The 18,280-nt window shown below is 38.8% G+C and overlaps 1 protein-coding gene across 13 annotated transcripts in view; it reads right to left on the bottom strand.

Moving 5' to 3' along the window:
• NEK7 (NIMA related kinase 7) overlaps window positions 1–18,280 on the bottom strand; it is a 253,273-nt gene that overhangs the window by 221,898 nt on the left and 13,095 nt on the right. For 12 of the 13 annotated variants that reach the window (XM_024102010.3, XM_065554400.1, XM_024102007.3 and 9 more), the window contains one exon: window positions 2,551–2,632. In XM_024102010.3, the coding sequence (XP_023957778.1) occupies window positions 2,551–2,607 (57 nt within the window). In that variant the 5' untranslated portion in view covers window positions 2,608–2,632. Of the gene's footprint in view, window positions 1–1,511; window positions 1,578–2,550; window positions 2,633–18,280 lie in introns of those variants that run through there. The other variant, XM_065554399.1, reaches the window with a different exon arrangement.

An 18,280-nucleotide genomic window follows, 5' to 3' on the forward strand; every position in this document is an offset into this window, starting at 1 on the left:
TACATGGTTCGTATTTTTAACTTCAAATATATTTATTTTACAGTTCGTTTTAATTTGTTAATTAGCATCACAATTATGTTACAGTAATGTGCTGAATTTCAGATTTAAAGTGTGTATCCAGCTCACAGAAAAAAATAACTGGAGTTAACAAGATGAAAATAAAGTCATTACATGATTTTCTCTGGCGAAGTGTTTAAGATTCGTAATCAGCAAAGAATAAAAGACTACCTCAGAACCTCAAGCCCAGATGAGACAGCTTCACAGACAGACCTGATAATCAAGTCTTTCTATTGTCTTAAATCTCAATCTCATCAGTCCCAGAATTCATAAAGCTAAAAGGGACCACAGTGATCATCTAGTCCGACCTCCGATATAACTGACAATAGGACTTCTCTGAATTAAATTTCTGGGTGAACTAAAGCATCTTTTAGAAAGTCCTATTCCAGCTTGATTTAAAAATTGCTTGCCTATGGTGAAGAATCTACCACGACCCTTCGTAAAGTGTTCCAATAGTTAATTTCCTTCACTGTAAAAATATGTGCTTTATTTTTTGTGTCAACTCAACTATAGCCCTATAATACTCCTCCTTAAAAGAGGACAAGAAGAACAACTGCCTATGCAGAACCTGGCTTGGAACAAAGTATTGGCTGTGCTGTACTGGGAATACATGTCTCTACAATTTATGAAGCTGTATGAAATTATGAACCCTATGTCTCCGTCAGGCTGAAAACTGCATTTTGAATGTGCAGGCATAGCATTAAAACTGGCATAAGATGAACCAAAGTTAAGAACAAATGTCAGTTTCTTCTGTTGGAAAAGATGTCTAGTCAGGTGCTGCAAGAATTAGTATTAGGTCTGATCTTATTTAGTTCCTCATTAATGATACAGTTGGAGACATTTCTGAGACAGGAGGTGTTGCCAACAACTATGAGGATAGAAGCATATATCATGATTCAATTTAGGACTGGAAACTCACCCACTGCTGAAAATATCAGTTCACAAAGCTTATAGTAAATCAGAGTTTGAATTACTGTGCTTTTGAGGGGAATGCGGGAAATACAAGAACTGCCTGTTATCAAAGAAGGCAGACACAACTGGGGTTTCCCAGAGATATAGGAGCTCATCCTCTCATCCCAACTGACAGATCTGATTCTGCCTCCTACTCAGTCAAAGAGGAGAATCCATCATTGGAACAGTGAGTCATTACGAATTTTAGAGTATACGGACTGCAGTAGTAGTATGAATTTTCTTAATTAAAAATTTTAATTTAAAAAAATAAGTTTGCACACTTGTTTCATCAAGATAGTTGTAAGGAATATGCATAAATTCAAATTATATTTTAATTTATAACTGTTTGGTACTCTAAGATCTGATGGATAGTGATACAGAAGCACGAGAATGTTTATTTTTATTTGAGCCTCAAAGCTGCTCCAATGCAGGCATTGGAACAAGGAAAGTTCTATTAAAATACAATACTGAGTACAGAAATGAAGACTTGGCAAAAATCTTACTTATTTTGTCAAAAACTTCAGAACAAACACATGTTGCCACATCACCTTTATTATTCAGACTAATGCCTGAAACAAACAGAAGATTACCAGTTATGGTCCTGGTCCTGCAAAGAATTACCCAATTGTTTAACTTTACTATGACAATTTCTACTGACTTACATGTAACTCCTCATAGTGCATAAAGCAAAGCACCTGTATAAGTTTTTGCAAGATCAGATCTTAGAGTGCTGCTTTCCAAAGGATTTAAATAATGTTATTAACAGAAGCAACATTTTTAGAAGAATGTTAATAAGCAGTATGCCAACTTTATCTATTGCCTGATAATCTTACCTTTGTTTTGAGTCATACCATCAAATCCAACTGCAAGGGTGGCTAAATTTCCCTCACATCCCTTGCCCATTTTCAACAAGGGAAGGCACTAACCCACATGAGATCACCAGCGGGGAGCAGTCTGAAATAAATCTGGCAACTCTGCTATAATTTGGAAATATATAGTGTTTAGCAGCTTGATACCTCATAGGAAAACAATTACTTTCATGTTTGCCTCTCACCTCTACTCTCCGACTTTTCCCAGTTGGTGACGCAGTAGGAGGCAAAAAAGAAAGCAGCTTTTTTCTGTGAACTATGGAGCTGATATTTTGAAATTCAATGACTAACTAATGCGATATTACATTTCTTTATGGCTTTTTTTCCTCCATAAATGCCTTGAGACAGAAAAATCCAAATTAAACAATCCAATATCCAAAGACACTTGATCTCATAACATTTCATCTGATTTATTGACCACTGATGACTAGTTATATAATTCCACACAAGTAACTCAACTAAAATAATCAACTATTACCTTGAATACCATACTGAACCCACTAAATGCAGTAAAAATCTACCCTCTTGGAATGGCATTGAATAATGGAGAAGAAAAAGTATTCTAATATCAACAATAACCTTTTGGAATTCGTTCTGTTCGTTAATTTTAACATGTTCTTCCATTTACTAAATCCATTTATTTCTGCTCTTGATGACTAGTAAAATAAAGTACCTGTGGTTGAAACTGTGGAACAGGAGTCCCTTGCACGCCTTGTGACTGTTCATCCATTGTATCAAACAGAGCTTTTTATGTTCTGCAAAAATAACATATGTATATTCATTAAATTGCAATTTAGTTAATGTTTATATTCACTGTACCACTTACTACTGTGTTTCAATTATAATAATGGAATTAAATTATTTTACTGAACTTCAGTACACAATGAATTCAGTGCTAGAAGAATTTTCTAATCTGGATGCTTGACTTTGCAACAATTAAAACATTTTAGCCCTTTTTCTGAGGGTAAGAAGATTCCCTAGTTTTTGTTTTAAAGGATCACTTAAAAAAAAAAATAAGAGGAAGAAATTCTATCACGTATTCCCCACCCCAACCAAATAAGTCATCAGCAGAGTTTAAACCTGGGACTGTCAGATCCATACCACAAACGACTTGAACTAAACAAGTGACTCCATTAGACAAAGGCAGTAATACCCCATCATAATCTATGTGCACCAGCCACTAAAAGTAGAAAAGACACATACTTTGCCAAGTGGTAGCACAAGTACTTGCTAGAAAGACAGAGTATCTTAGCTCTGGGACAGGAGTGTGATAAAGTGGCTAAAATGGGATAGAGTTAGGACTTCTGGGTGCTATTTGTTGTTTACATAATATTCACTCATTTCTGAATTTCATGGAAATAGTGTCATTTTAGAGACACTATAGTCAAACATGTACATTCACTATTCTAACAGGCTGCTTGGTTAAGAGGTTGAACCTTAGATCTGCCATATTAGGGGCCTGAATTTTATTCCCAGCTATGCAAACCTCTCATATCCTGTTACCACATCTGTAAAATGCAAACAAGAATGCTTGCCTGCATCCTAAGATAGGGGTATGAGATCTTGATTAATACGAAGAGTGCAAACAGCGCACAATTGTTAACAATGAAGGATAGGAAGGAGTGGATTTTAAAACTCAGTATGTCTTGGTTCACAGCCAAATGAACCCTTACCAAGGCAAAATGGTATTTCATTAAGGGAAAGCACCTGAAGCATCTGTTTTGCCTATATCTTGTGGAGCTCTATCTCTGTCCATATTGTATGATGTAGAAGGTTCATTAGCACCTTGGAGTATATACAATGCAGTTGGAACATTCATATAATTAAAACACAGGAGGTGAACATGTTCTAATGCACATGGATAGAAAGGCATTTTCAGAAGCTTGTAACTTGGCCAAATCTGGAAGGATTTTCATAGGAATAGCAAAAGTCACTTCTCCTTCACTTCAGAACCGTTTCTTTCCCAAATTTCAAGTTCCTACTACAAACAATGGAAGCACTAAAGTTGTTTTGTAAAAACTCATCTAGAGAGTGTTTTAACATTGGGAAATCTACTTGCTTGTCCCCCCCCCCCCATTAATCTAATTCTGGAAAACTCCAGAATCATTTTTGCTCAAATCTTTAAAAATAATTCAAACCCAGACAGAAAAATCATGGAAAATTTCAGTACAAATAGCTTAAGCTAAGGCAACAGAAAACAGAGGCTTACAATGGAAAGAGGTAGGCAGTCTTAACCAAAGATATCACCTATAGTATACTGCATATATCACTTTTCTATCAGGAGACAGTTGCAGTGAAGTCTTATTTATGTAAGCATACTTCTCAAAGATTTAAAAACACTATACACTTTAATGTTGTAACTTCATCTTTAGACACCCAAGCTAATTGTGTGTTTCAAGTTATTTTTTCCCCATGAACAAGTTTTACATTGTATGGTGGTCATTTTATTATCTGGATGTTTTAATAAATTTGACTAGGCCAGAAGAAAGGGCTCTTTGTCTAGAAAGAATAACCTCCAGGCACAGTACAATATAAATAGGAATACAATAATAAATAACTTTAATGAAGTTATTTATCCTTGAATTAAGCTTAATAAATACCAAGAAAATCTTGCTAAGTAAAAACAGTTTTCTTCACCTAACCCACCTACTGACTAAAACAACTGTTGAAACACGGATTATAACATGTATTGCCTCCAAACTTAAAAAAATCCATTGAAGAAAACTTGCCCTAAATTTTATAGACATTTTGAAGAAAAACAAACAGTACATTAAGATTAATTCCTCACTTACTAGCCAAGAGGTGGTGCATTTAAAAAAAAAATCACTTCTCTTTCAATCTCAAATATTACAGAAAAGGTCTAACAAATAGCTAATATTCACACCTCCTTAAAGGACTGTACATCATGATGATACGGTTAGCAAGAAATTAAAAAAAAAAAATTGTCACAGTGATCATACAACAGCAGCTTTACAGGATGTAAAAATAGTCCAATACACTGCTCTTCTAGAAGTACTATATATTAACCTTGCACATATTGATACATTAAAAATAATCCATAAGGTCAAGCTTGCTGACTAATATATACATGCTCACTAGCATTATATATATATATATATGCATTAAGCACAAATATTGTAACAATGATATAGCATAAACTGGCCTACACCATAATCCTGTTCACTTATGCTAAGTATAGCATAATACTTTGAAGTTGCTGACGTAAGTATTTGGCATAAGAAAATAGGGAACTTGTCAAAATCAAGACATATTTGTTCTATGTATTAGGTCTGGTCTACACTACAGACCTATGTCAGTATAATTATGTCACTCAAGAGTGTGAAAAATCCACACCCCTGAGCAACAGAGTTATACCGACCTAAACCCCGTGCAGCATGTTAAGTGTAGACTTGCCCTTAGTACAAGCAAGGGAAGTACCTTCATGGACCACTACCTGGAATGCTAGAATCCAAAGCAAAGAACAGAACAGAACAGAACAAATTACTGAACTGAAACAAACAGATGGGTTGGATTTTAGTGACGTGTAAAGAGACGTATTATTTATATGATGATTTTACAATTTATATCAGCTGAAATGTGCAACTTTGGGAGCATACCTTCCACATAAGGTGGATGTAACATCGCTGTATGAGATGATTTAGTGGAGTCTGATATCGTATAAAACAATTTCCCTGTACTATATTATTGTTGGCTTCAAGCAATAAACCTGACTGACACTTGTTATTTGGCCTCTTGACTATATTTCATAATGAAAGAAGTGTGATCAAGCAGCTGACTAAACAATTTATCAACAAGCTTGAAAATTTGTATCAAGAAGAAACATGTAGGAACAAAAGTACAGATCAGGATCCATGCAAAAGTAACAAAATAAAGGAATATAGTTAGCTAGTTATAATTTTCTCAGTTGCCATTTTAAAGGCTTAATTCATGTAGCTTTGACACACAATCAGACGCCGAAATACTTGCCTCAAACATTTTAGTTGGAGGGAATAAGAGACTTTTCTACAAATTATTATAAAAATCAGACCACAAATGTAGCTTTTTAATTTACATCTTCCCATTTAAAAAAAGTGGGAATAACCAAAGGTATGTATGTCAAATGATCGTATATTTTCAAAACAATTTCCCTATCTAAAGTTTGAAAAGTTTGGTTTTCCTTCAGATTAATGAGAAAAGTTCTTTATGCCACTCTAAGTGCCACAGCTCTCTTTTGGAAATGTTTAAGTTTCCAGAAATCCTTCCTGTCCAGATCATGATCAGAGAGATTAAGTAGGAACACAATTTCCACCTATTAATTCTAAAAGCAGAGGTGAATCCTTTTTATACCCTCAGGATAGACCCTCTTCTTGAGGTTCTTTGTATTGAATTTCAGTAACACTATGTTTAGTTAACAAACACTATGGAGGGGGACATTATCTTGAACTGGAGAAAGTATAGCTTCTGTGTCTGAAAAAAATCATCAGTGGGCAAAGGGTTGAGGAATAAAATGGAGAGTACAACTGTAACCTGGTAGCAACATCAGCAATTAAACAAACAGAGGTAGGTAGGTAGGCGTGCGTGTGTGAAAACACTTGGGTTACTGGTAATAGACAAAGCCTAAAATGCCAAGAGCAGGATTAAATATTGGTTTTGGCCCAACAGTAATCATTTATCAGGAATGACACATTCCTGATCTCATCTTCTCTACCTTATTTGAAGAAGTCAGCCAATATCTTACCAACAGTGGTATCAAACCATTCTACTGCCCAGTGGCTGTTCCAAACCAAAAATGGACTGTTGGGACTCAACCTCTTTTCTCCTTATCCTCAGCATTTCTGTACAACTAGTGCACAGTTTTTGGAATGCTAGCTGCAATTAATGCAGAGATTAATGAGATTTGAAGGTAGTTCTAAACAGTACTTTCAGGGGGGTGAAACTAATCCTTAAAAGAAGGATCAAACACAAAGATGTGGAGTAAAGACGACACAGGGAAAAAAACAGCTAGAGGAATTGCTCAATCTGTTAATGAGAGAGTCTTTACTAATCATCTGCAAAATTTCATGATAGCCTTGGCCCCCTGCCAGGAGAAGACACTGAAAAATTGTTAAGATTTCTAAAAATATTAGTATGAATATGGTGATAAAACTGGAAAATTGCTGGCAGCTGCTGTTTGTTCCAAAACACTTGGCAGTCAGACCCTGTTATTTAAAAAGCCTGACAAGGCCAATACCGGCAATTCTTTGCAGGATATGTAACATCTTTCCTTTGTATTTTGCAGTGGGTTAAACGAGTCACAATACAGTGGTATCTTCCATTGAAAAATTAGATCTTTGTCTGGTTAATCACTAAAGAACACTGAAATACCCTGATTAAGTCTACCAATGTCTTCAACACCATAGTTGTCTTGCAATCAGACAAATCCCAGAGATAATCCAAGTCTGAGATTGTGTTTTAAGAATCTATTTTTTCAGTTAGTTCTTTATTTTAACAGTCCTTTAACCACTGTAATAGATCCTGGAATCTCTTTAAAAACGTGACAGATGGCAATTACGACATAATTTACAAAAACAGAACCTTTAATAACCTGTTATTGGTACTGTTCAAATCATTTTCTCTAACAGTGACATCAAAACTTTCTCTCACTTTGCTCTAACTACCTTTCTCTTTAGCTTTCTTTACCAATTTGCCTTTAGTGACTGGATTTGATTATTATATAAATCTGAAAGAACAAATTAGGATTTTATTTTCCAGATTTGCTTTAAACAATAGGCACTAAAACTGGGCTGCTCTTTGTTAGCACACCTTTCCTAAAGAGCTCATAGTTCAACGTTACAAGGCACATCTCAAAATCTCATTGCATACAGAAAATATCTTTTACATCACCATTCTTACTACAACTCTACCCCGATATAATGCGACCCAATATAACGGAAATTCGGATATAACGCGGTAAAGCAGTGCTCCGGGGGGGCGGAGCTGCGCACTCCCGTAGATCAAAACAAGTTCGATATAACGCGGTTTCACCTATAATGCGGTAAGATTTTTGGGCTCCTGAGGACAGCGTTACATCAGGGTACAGGTGTACTATAATAATAGAACTTGAAACAGATAAACGTTGGGGAATATAACCACATAGTTATGCTCTTAAGAATTTTACTGAAGTGCAGGCTCCAAACTCCTGCCTTGATACAGAAACCCTGTTGTTTCCATGGAACAAAGTACATTAAATACAATTATATTTTGCAGCCAATTCCACAAACTCTGAAACAAGACTATTATCTGGAAATGTTGAAGAAACAGAAATACTGCAGTATTCCTTCTAGAACGCAAAATAATCAAGGATTTTTTTTCTGGGTCTGTCACAGATTACCTTTGTGATCTTAGATAAATTATTCAATTTCTCCATGCCCGAGTTTCCCTGTAGTAGGGCCTCAATATAAGTCAAAACACAACCACTGTGTAGATACTGAATTTCTCTTTACATACACAAAGCTACAATACTTACATTCTAAGTGATCTTATGACTCAAAAAATACTTCAGTTCACTAATCTGACTCTTTAAAAAATTGAGACTAAGAGATGGAGTGCAGAGGAGAAAGGGTTTGTAACACATGGCAACCATACTTCTTTCGAGCTGCTTTGCTATCTTTTCCAAAATATCTGATCTTCTCTCTTTATAAAAGTCATGCTGCAAAAATTGCAAATCAGAATAAAGAGCAGCCATAGAAAGCACAATCTTCGAGATTAATTTATACTAAAGGAGCTCACTTCAGTTTGTGGTGCGAGTGTGAGGAGCTGGGAGCAAGAGGCGCAAGGAGCTGAGAGTGAGAGGGTGTGCTGCTGGAGGACTGAGGAGCACAAGCATTATCAGACACCAGGAGGAAGGTCCTGTGGTGAGAATAAGGAAGGTGTTTGGAGGAGGCCATGGGGAAGTAGCCCAGGGAGTTGTAGTTGTCATGCAGCTGTTACAGGAGGTACTATAGACAGCTGCAGTCCACAGGGCCCTGGGCTGGAACCCGGAGTAGAGGGCGGGCCCGGGTTCCCCCCCAAACCTCCCAATTGACTTGGGCTGTGGATTCTTCCAGAGGGCAAGGTCTCTGGGCTGTTCCCCAACCCACATGGTGAATCTCTGAGGCAAGAAAATCCGCCAATAAGCGCAGGACCCACCAAGATAGAGGAGGAACTTTGTCACACCTCCTTCCTACGTTTGACCATCAAACTTAATATTTGTATGGCTCTCGCTGAACTACTGTAGTTTGATTTTATATTTCCCCCTCTGCGGATAATATTTCCTGAGCGTGTTTTTGTTGTAGGTAAAGGCCTTATTCTATTGCTTTTTATGTCTGTACAGTTTACATATTATCTGGATATCTGATCCAGCTCTGGCAGGTTACCATTCTCTGCTGTCTTTGTTTCCCTTTGAAAACAATGTTTTTGGGCAGAGATTGAAATGGGGTGGTTCTTGGGGGCTCAGTAAGCCAGTACTTTCTCCTGGATCTGTATCATGCTCCTGAACCCAAGCTTCAATTTAAAAGAACTTGCCTCTAGCTCGTGTGATTACTAAGAAATCATTCAAAATTTGAAACAGATGTGACCGTCATTGTGATGTCTGCAACCACCTGAAATGTATGAGCTGACTCCATCCATCTCAATGTGATGGTATTTCTGAAACCTAATGATGGCGATGTAAAGGTCAACATTGTTAACTACATTACTTTTACAGAGCATAAAAAAATAGTGATCATGTAATGATCATATAAACTCTGCACAACCTACTATTTACAGTATCTCATTTTGGTGCCATTCGTGGGCAGAGTTCGGAGAGTACCACTACTTCTCCTCCCCTACATCTGTCCCTTGATTTCAGGTACCATACTACCATAGTAGTACAGCATATATTCTACTTAATGTGACAACCTGACATTTACAATATCTAAACACTATATTTCATATTCTAGTATGCAAGAAACCTCTGAGAAAGAATTAAATGGTATGTGAAGAATCCTTATTAATATAACTGACTCAAACCACCATATGAGAATGCTTATAAATCTTCCTGCCCTTTTCAAAAAGAGTTGTCTTTTATGGCACAGCCAGGCACAGGTAGACTAGAAGAAAGCATGAAAACAGCATGTTTGGTATTCATAAATTTTAAGGCCAGCAGGGATCATTATGATCATCTGGTCTGACCACCAAGTATACAGGACACGCAGATTAGGAACAGCCACACCAAAACCAAATATCCAGTATTATGACAGAAATGCAGTACACCATCAACAAAGACTATCTTGTATGCAAGTAATCTACGTACTTTCCTTTTTTCTGACATGCTCTGCCTGTTAACAGACAGCTGCTTTCACCAACAGTCTCCTGCACACATCAGTAGCATTCTGTTAGTGTTGTGGTTAGGGATTCACTCCTTCTCCCTTTAATCACAGAGAGAACATGCTATGTATTATAAGACCAAGAGAGTAGAAACTCAGATTCTATTTTCCTGAAATGTTGTGCAACAATGCAAAATGAACATTAATGCACATTCTTAAGGCCTCCTCACCAAAAAAAAAGATTATTTTCAACTATTTTGCCCATATAAAGATTAGTACAGTTTTGCTGACTTTGCCATCAATAAATGTTTTATATTTTTGTTTTGTTTTGTTTTGACCCATTATAATATGCAAATACCACAAATCCTGCTTAAGCTTATTACAATCTTGAGGGTGAGGGGGGGGCGGGGAGAAGAGAGGGAGAAAGAGAAACCAGGAAAATGTGGGGAAGGCCTCTTCTGCAACCCTTTTGGACTACACCACTGACATGCATGATCTTGGGCAAGTCATTTCATCTATCTGTGCCTCAGTTTCTCCATCTATATGGGAGAAACCCACACACCTGCGAAGTGCAGTTCTGTTCCATGGTGCCCTTCTCCATAGCAGTACAGTGAGGAAAAGAGATGGGGCATGGCAAGGGTAATGAATACCCATAGGCTTAAATCTCCTTATACAGAAGGTGTCCAGCGACATTCTACCTGCTGTTACTTAAAATACACAGGCTGTAGAAGAGGCAACAAGGCAGCTACTCATCTACTCTGCCCTGGATTTTAAGGAGGTAGGAGGGTGATGATTCATTCCCTTAACCAATTCTCATCCATGCAAACATTGTTTAGCCAATAACAACTAAGACCTAAAATTATCTTTTCACCAGGCCCAGAGTACTGTACCATCAGATGTAGTTATTCCATATAGATAATATTTACTCTGAGTATATGTACTATTTGGAGTTACTAGCTGTAACTCAAGGCTGTAGCAAAAGGAATCATGTGCACCAGGGTGGATAACATGATAGAGACATGAGTACAGCACAAAACACTGGCATACAAATTGGTCATTAAAATCTCTCTCTACCCTTGGGACTCATATTCCAGGCTTGTTAAGTGGCTCTAGTATACCTTCCCTCAACCTTAGATGGTTTCACTTACTCAAATGGAACACTACAAAGTTAAGCACAGATGGCAAAAATTTTAAATGTGACAACAAAGAGAAGAAATCCCTTGTTGTATATTACAAATGATTACCGAATGAATATTGTAGGATAAAAACTCTAACGAGAATACAGTGTCTCCTTTGTTCTTCTTTTACTATCTTATCTTGTACAAGTGTAAAAAAATATACATTTTTAATATTAATTTTCAGAATTTTTCAATAATTCAATAGAAAATATACTGCATAGTGAAAATAATGTAGCAGAAACAATTACAGCTACAGAGTATAAAAGGTCAGAAACCACAGACTGAAACCTGTCAAGAATTAATACATGCAGAGTTTTAATATTTTATCCCAAATCAGTTTTAGTATTCTGATTTTAATATGTTACAGAAACAAACCCAGATAAAACAACGCCATCAATATGAAATCAATTGCATAAGTGAATTAAAAAGTAGTTTCAGTTACTGCATCTACCCATGTGGTTTTATCATAAATGCCCTTTTTTCTGAAAATTATTTTCGCAACTCCATTGCAGTGAGAAAGACCCATACAAACCGTGGAAATTCTCAGACTACAGGAGAATCGAACAAAGATGGGAGAAGAAATTTTGGTCTAATTTTTCAACTACACTACCTGTTTGTTTCTTCATAAAAATAGCAGGGCTGTCAAGCGATTAAAAGAATTAATTGCGCAATGTAAAAAATTAATCACAATTAATTACACTGTTAAACAATAGAATACCATTTATTTAAATATGTGATGCTTTCTACATTTTCAAATATATTGATTTCAATTACAACACAGAATACAAAGTGTACAGTGCTCATTTTATCTTTATTTTTTATTATAATCTACTACAAGTACTGCAGTGCAATCTCTTTATAATGAAAGTTGAACTTACAAATGTAGAATTATGTACAAAATTAAACTGCATTCAAAAATAAAACAATGTAAAACTTTAGAACCTACAAGTCCACACAGTGCTACTTAAGTCAATCACTCAGACGAATAAGTTCGTTTACAATTTGCAGGAGATAATGCTGCCCACTCTTGTTTACGTCACCTGAAAATGAGAACAGGCTTTCGCATGGCACTGTTGTAGCCAGCATCACAAGATACTTACGTACCAGATGTGTTAAAGATTCATGTGTCTCTTCATATTTCAACCACCATTCCAGCAGACATGTGTCCATGCTGATGACAGCTTCTGCTCGATAACGATCCAAAGCAGAGTGGAACAATGCATGATCATTTTCATCATCTGAGTCAGATGCCACCAGCAGAAGGTTGATTTTCTTTTTTGGTGGTTCGGGTTCTGTAGTTCCCGCATTGGAATGTTGCTCTCTTAAGACATCTGAAAGCATTCTCCACACCTCGTCCCTCTCAGATTTTGGAAGGCACTTTAAATTCTTAAGCCTTGGGTTGAGTGCTGTATCTATTCTTAGAAATCTCACATTGGTACCATCTTTGCGTTTTGCTAAATCTGCTGTGAAAGTGTTCTTAAAACAAACATGTACTGGGTCATTATCCGAGACTGCTATAACATGAAATACATGGCAGAACGTGGGTAAAACAGAACAGGAGACGTACAATTCTCCCCCCAGGAGTTCAGTCACAAATTTAATTAACACATTTTTTTAACAAGCATCATCAGCATGTCCTCTGGAGTGGTGGCCAAAGTAGGAAGGGGCATATGAATGTTTAGCATATCTGGCACGTAAATACCTTGCAACCCCGGCTACAAAAGTGCCATGCGAACGCCTGTTCTCACTTTCAGGTGACATAAATAAGCAACAGTCAGCAGTATCTCTCGTAAATGTAAACAAACGTTTGTTTGTCTTAGCAATTCGCTGAACAAGAAGTAAGACTGAATGGACTTGTAGGCTCTAAAGTTTTATACTGTTTTGTTTTTGAGTGCAGTTCTGTAACAAAAAAAATTTGTGAGTTACACTTTCACAATAAAGAGATTGCATTACAGTACTTGTATGAGGTAAATTGAAAAATAGTATTTCTTATTTTTACAGTGCAAATATTTGTAATAAAAATATAAAGTGAGCACTGTACACGTTTTATTCTGTGTTGTAATCCATATATTTGAAAATGTAGAAAAACATCCAAAAATATTTAATAAATTTCAGTTAGTATTCTATTGTTTAACAGTGCGATTAATCATAATTAATTTTTTTAATCGCAGTTAGTTTTTTTGAGTTAATCGCATGAGTTAACTGTGATTAATTGACAGCCTTAAAAAACAGTAATATGTTTTTTTAAGAGTGTGATTCTTTTAAGTTGATGGCGTCCTGTAAACTACCAATATATATTTTTAATATGAGGATTCATAGAAGTTGTATTCCATGAGCATCAATAAAAAACTAAGGAACAAGGTGTACTGGTCCTTTGAGGTTCCAGGGAGAATCTTTCTAGGCCAACAGACCCTAACCGGGAGCTTGTACCTTGGGACCTACCTCTATTGCAGGGGATTGGCCAGGTCTAATAAGGGCTACGCAAATTGGTTTGTTTAGCTCAGGAGTTCTCAAACTGGGGGGTCGGGACCTCTCAAAGGGTTGTGAGGTTATTACATAGGGAGTCACGAGCTGTCAACCTCCACCCCAAAACCCGCTTTGCCTCCAGCATTTATAATGGTGTTAAATATATAAAAAAGTGTTTTTAATTTATAAGGGGTGGGGGGTCGCACTCAGAGACTTTCTATATGAAAGGGGTCACCAATTAAAAAGTTTGAGAGCCACTGGTTTAGCTAGTTTCCCTGTCAACTAAAGAACTATACAACCTACTGACCTTACCTGGCTACTCAGAGTCAAGAGGAAGAATGGTTTTTGTATCATTTCTTTTCTTATCATTGCTGTTGGGTGAATGGGAGGGTTCTCTCTTGGGTTTGCTTTATTCTGTTACAAGACTAAAATACACAAAAACCCCAGGAAGAGTGCAACACTCATTTTTACTAAGTAGAGAGTACAGTGTTGCTTTTGCAGAGAAGGTGGTGAGGGCTGCTTGGCTTCTCTCTCTCACAAACTGAAGTTTCTTCTAGGGCTCTTTCCCCCTCATTTTCTCTATTCCCCCCCCCCTCCACCCTTATATCCATTATCTGATTTGGAAGGGGATATGCTAAATTATTTTAGAGTAATGCTGCATCTGGGTCAGAAAAAATGTCAAGTGTATAGAACTCATCTTTTTGCTGATTGTGAGGATATGAAGGAATTGGTCCTTGCTACTGAAAGAGTTCAATCTCATAGCACTCCTCATGTGGTCAATATTTGTGTCAAAATTATGTTTTTGCTTGGCATATGAAAACATAAGCATCAATGAGACTTGGCACCTGGGACAATTCAAGTCCTTGACCTTTACAATAGTAAGCTTGCTTTATATATAGAGATAGTGTAATACATGACTGATGGAATATTTATCATTCTTGAGTCTAAATAAATCAGTACTAATTAATCCTATTCCTGAAATAAGCTTTCAAGCTTTAATTTAAAGGTGAAGGGGAGCAAAAAAAACCCATGATACAATAAAAATGCTAATTAGCTACTTTCGTTTATAAACTGTAATGTACTTTATCACAGGGAACAAAGTAAAACAAGACAAACGTATGCATATATCTTCAACCATCAATATGGTAGTCCTCCCCTGCTTTACCAACACTGGTTTTATGGAAAATAGACACCGGATGAAGCGAGAGGGAAGACAACTAGAACACCAGAAGCACAAGCTTCACATGTAGCAAAGGTGACCAATTAAAATTCTTATACTCTGATAATGCAAAAGGCAAAGAAAAATTTCCTTGCCTCCACAATAGCATCTGCAAAAAAAATCAAACAAATGAAGGATCTCTTTCATGTGGTGTTTAGCCTAATTAGTATGGGCTATCTCCACTCAACAGTTGACTTGGGTCTCTTCTCTTGCAATGATTTCTTGTTATTTTGCAAATAAAATTGCTTGAATTCAGACAAGCTGTATGATTCAATGATGCCCGAGAAAAAGGGCAAAGTAACAAATGTTAAGTCTTCTAGTTGATCTGTGGTCACTAGTGTCCTAGAAGTGTTGGAAGAACTTTGGTTCACTTCCTACACTTTGGACCAGGTCTTTCCTGGCTGGCGAAGTAATGGGTCCATTGCCAATGAAGATAGTAAATGCCTCCTGCTAAGGAAGACAGTGAGAAGGGAGTGTGTGCTCCACCCAGGAAACCATCTGTAGATACTGACTTTTTGGCTCATTCCAGATCTTCCATTCTTAAATAAGATTACTGAGAAATCTGAAGCAAGGTAACTCTCAATCTCTGGATTCTTGGGACTTCCTTGATCACTAACCTAGGTATGGTACAGCAACTGCACTTGTTTTATTGACTGATCTTCCTGATGATTAGGGATCCTAGAAATCTGTTTGCTAAGGTAAAAACGCAAATTCTGTGTTTTTAAAGAGAATCTTTAGTTTTTACATTTCGTGAAAAAATAAAAACATATATAGTAGAACCCCATTTATCCAAGCCTCCATTATCCTGCTCTCTGAATTAACCGAAACACCAGCTGCCCAGGGCTGACAGCATGAGCCCCTGCCACCTGGGGCTGACAGCCCAAACCCAGATGCTGTCAGCCCCAGGCAGCTGGTGGTTTGGTTAATATGGAGAGCCGTGTAATGGAGACTCAGATCAACAGGGTTCTATTGTATATCAATAAAACACTGTGTTCAACACTCCCGGGGGAATTCTGTGCCACTGCACATGCGCAGAATTATTCATATCCCCTGCAGATTTCTTTGCTTTCCTGCACACACACAAAAAATGACTTTCTGACAGGGAAGCAAAGGGAAGCTGCAAGAGCAGTCATACACACTACTCCCTAGCAGTGCAGGTACATTGTTTCAGGCACCCAGAGCAGCCAGCAGAGAGGTAAATCACCACAGGGCTGGGGACACCCCAGACAGCGGCTCCTACCCTAAGCCTGGATCAGGAGTGGCTGGGGCTATGTCACACCCACCCCCCCGAAACCTTCCCCAATTGCAGGAAGCTCAGCATGCTTCCCTGCTTCCTGCCCGCATCGCTCCTCGGCTCCAGGGGAGGGGTCACTGTATGGGAAGCTGCTTCCCCATCCCATACCCAGACACCGCTCCCAAGCCTCACCCCATACACCCAGAACCCCTCTAACCCACCATATCCAAACCCCACCCCATTAAACCTCAACCCCCGCATCTGGAGTCCCCTGCACCCAGACCCCCTGCTTCAGGACCCCCACCCCTGCACCCAGACCACCCCCCACTGAGCTCCCTGCACTCAAACTCCCAGCCAAATGAGCCTGTGCCCCCACATCCAGACCCCCATCTCACTGACCCCCAACTAGCTGCACCCAGACCCCCACCCCACCAAGCCCCATGCCACCAGTACCCAGGCCTCCCTGCTGAGACCCCCACACCCAGACCTCTTTGCTGAGCCCTAAACACCTTCACCTGGAAGCCCCTGCAGAATCCCATTGCCCCACACCTGGAACCTCCCCTCCTCCCCCTCCCCCCCCATGAGCCTCTGTGCATCCAGATCCTCCCAGACCTAGACCCCCTCACTGAGCTGCCTGCACCCAGATTGTCCCACACAGTATCCTCTCACCTCACACCTGGACCACCCCATAATGAGCCCATCCTCACTTGGATCCTGCCAGGTTGAGCCTGCCCACCCACACCTGGTGTGCCTGGCGCAAAGGGGCAGGGTCCCGGAGTGTTTATGGGGCAGGCCCATGCCTTGTGCTGTGTCAAGATCAGGTGCAGCCTCACCACTGACTGTGTCCCTGGGATGAAGAGGCTGCAGAGTGATTTTCCACCTTCGTGCAGCCAGTGGCCTATGCTCCCCACTGCCATGCTGGAGCCTCTGCATTTATTTATTGACAAATAAAACTCACAGAATTTTAAAATACTGTGCGCAGGATTTTTAATTTTTTGGTGCAGAATGCCCTCAGGAGTAGTTCAACTGATACCTATATATGTTGTGGCTAAGGAAACTAAAGTGCAGTGTTTCATTTTACTCTCAGAAAAACAGGGGTTTTAATGTTGTTTTAATCAGACAATTTTGATTCTTTTTAATCACAGAAAACTAGGATCCCTGCTGATGATGGATGACCATGATGTCATCATTAGATTAACTGCCATTGATCAAAGAGTGTTGGATTCTCCTGTGGACATCAGTAGGAGCAGATACAGTCACTCGTCTCTCAGGGAGAAAGGAAAGAAGAGGAGAAGTCAGACTGCAGTACTGAACAACTGCTCTTCGGCCTCAAGGGCACTCATATGGGTCCCTAGGGTAACATCTTGTCCCCGCTTTGACATGTGTAAATGGTCATTAAATAGGTTAGTGAGAAAACATGGACCATGGCTTTACTCTGCTGACAAAACAGTTCTATCTCCAACTGAATGAGTGCTGTATCTGAGTGCCTTAACCAGTGTACACTTGAGAATAGCATATGAAGAGAACTATCTGAAGCTTAGACTATGGCTATACTGGCACTTTACAGCGCTGCAACTTTCTCGATCAGGGGTGTGAAAAAACACCCTCCTGAGTGCAGCAAGTTACAGCGCTGTAAAGCGCCAGTGTAAACAGTGCCCCACCGCTCGGAGCCGTGCTCCCAGCGCTGTAAGCTAATCCCCTCGTGGAGGTGGAGTACCTGCAGCGCTGGCACACGACCACACTCGCACTTCAAAGCGCTGCTCTGGGAGCGTTCCCGTGGCAGCGCTTTGAAGTTTCGAGTGTAGCCACGGCCAAAGTTTACACTACAGAGTTAGGTCAAGGTAAAACAGTTTACGTCAACCTAATTATGTCAGTGTCTACACTAGAACGTTGCTTCTGCCAGAGTAAGTGGCCTGCTACTCCCACATAATAACTCCACCTCCACAAGAGGCGCAGCGCTTACGTTGGTGTAGTTATGGTGA

This window comes from Chrysemys picta, chromosome 8, assembly GCF_011386835.1.
Source record: "Chrysemys picta bellii isolate R12L10 chromosome 8, ASM1138683v2, whole genome shotgun sequence".
Lineage (NCBI taxonomy): Eukaryota > Metazoa > Chordata > Testudines > Emydidae > Chrysemys > Chrysemys picta.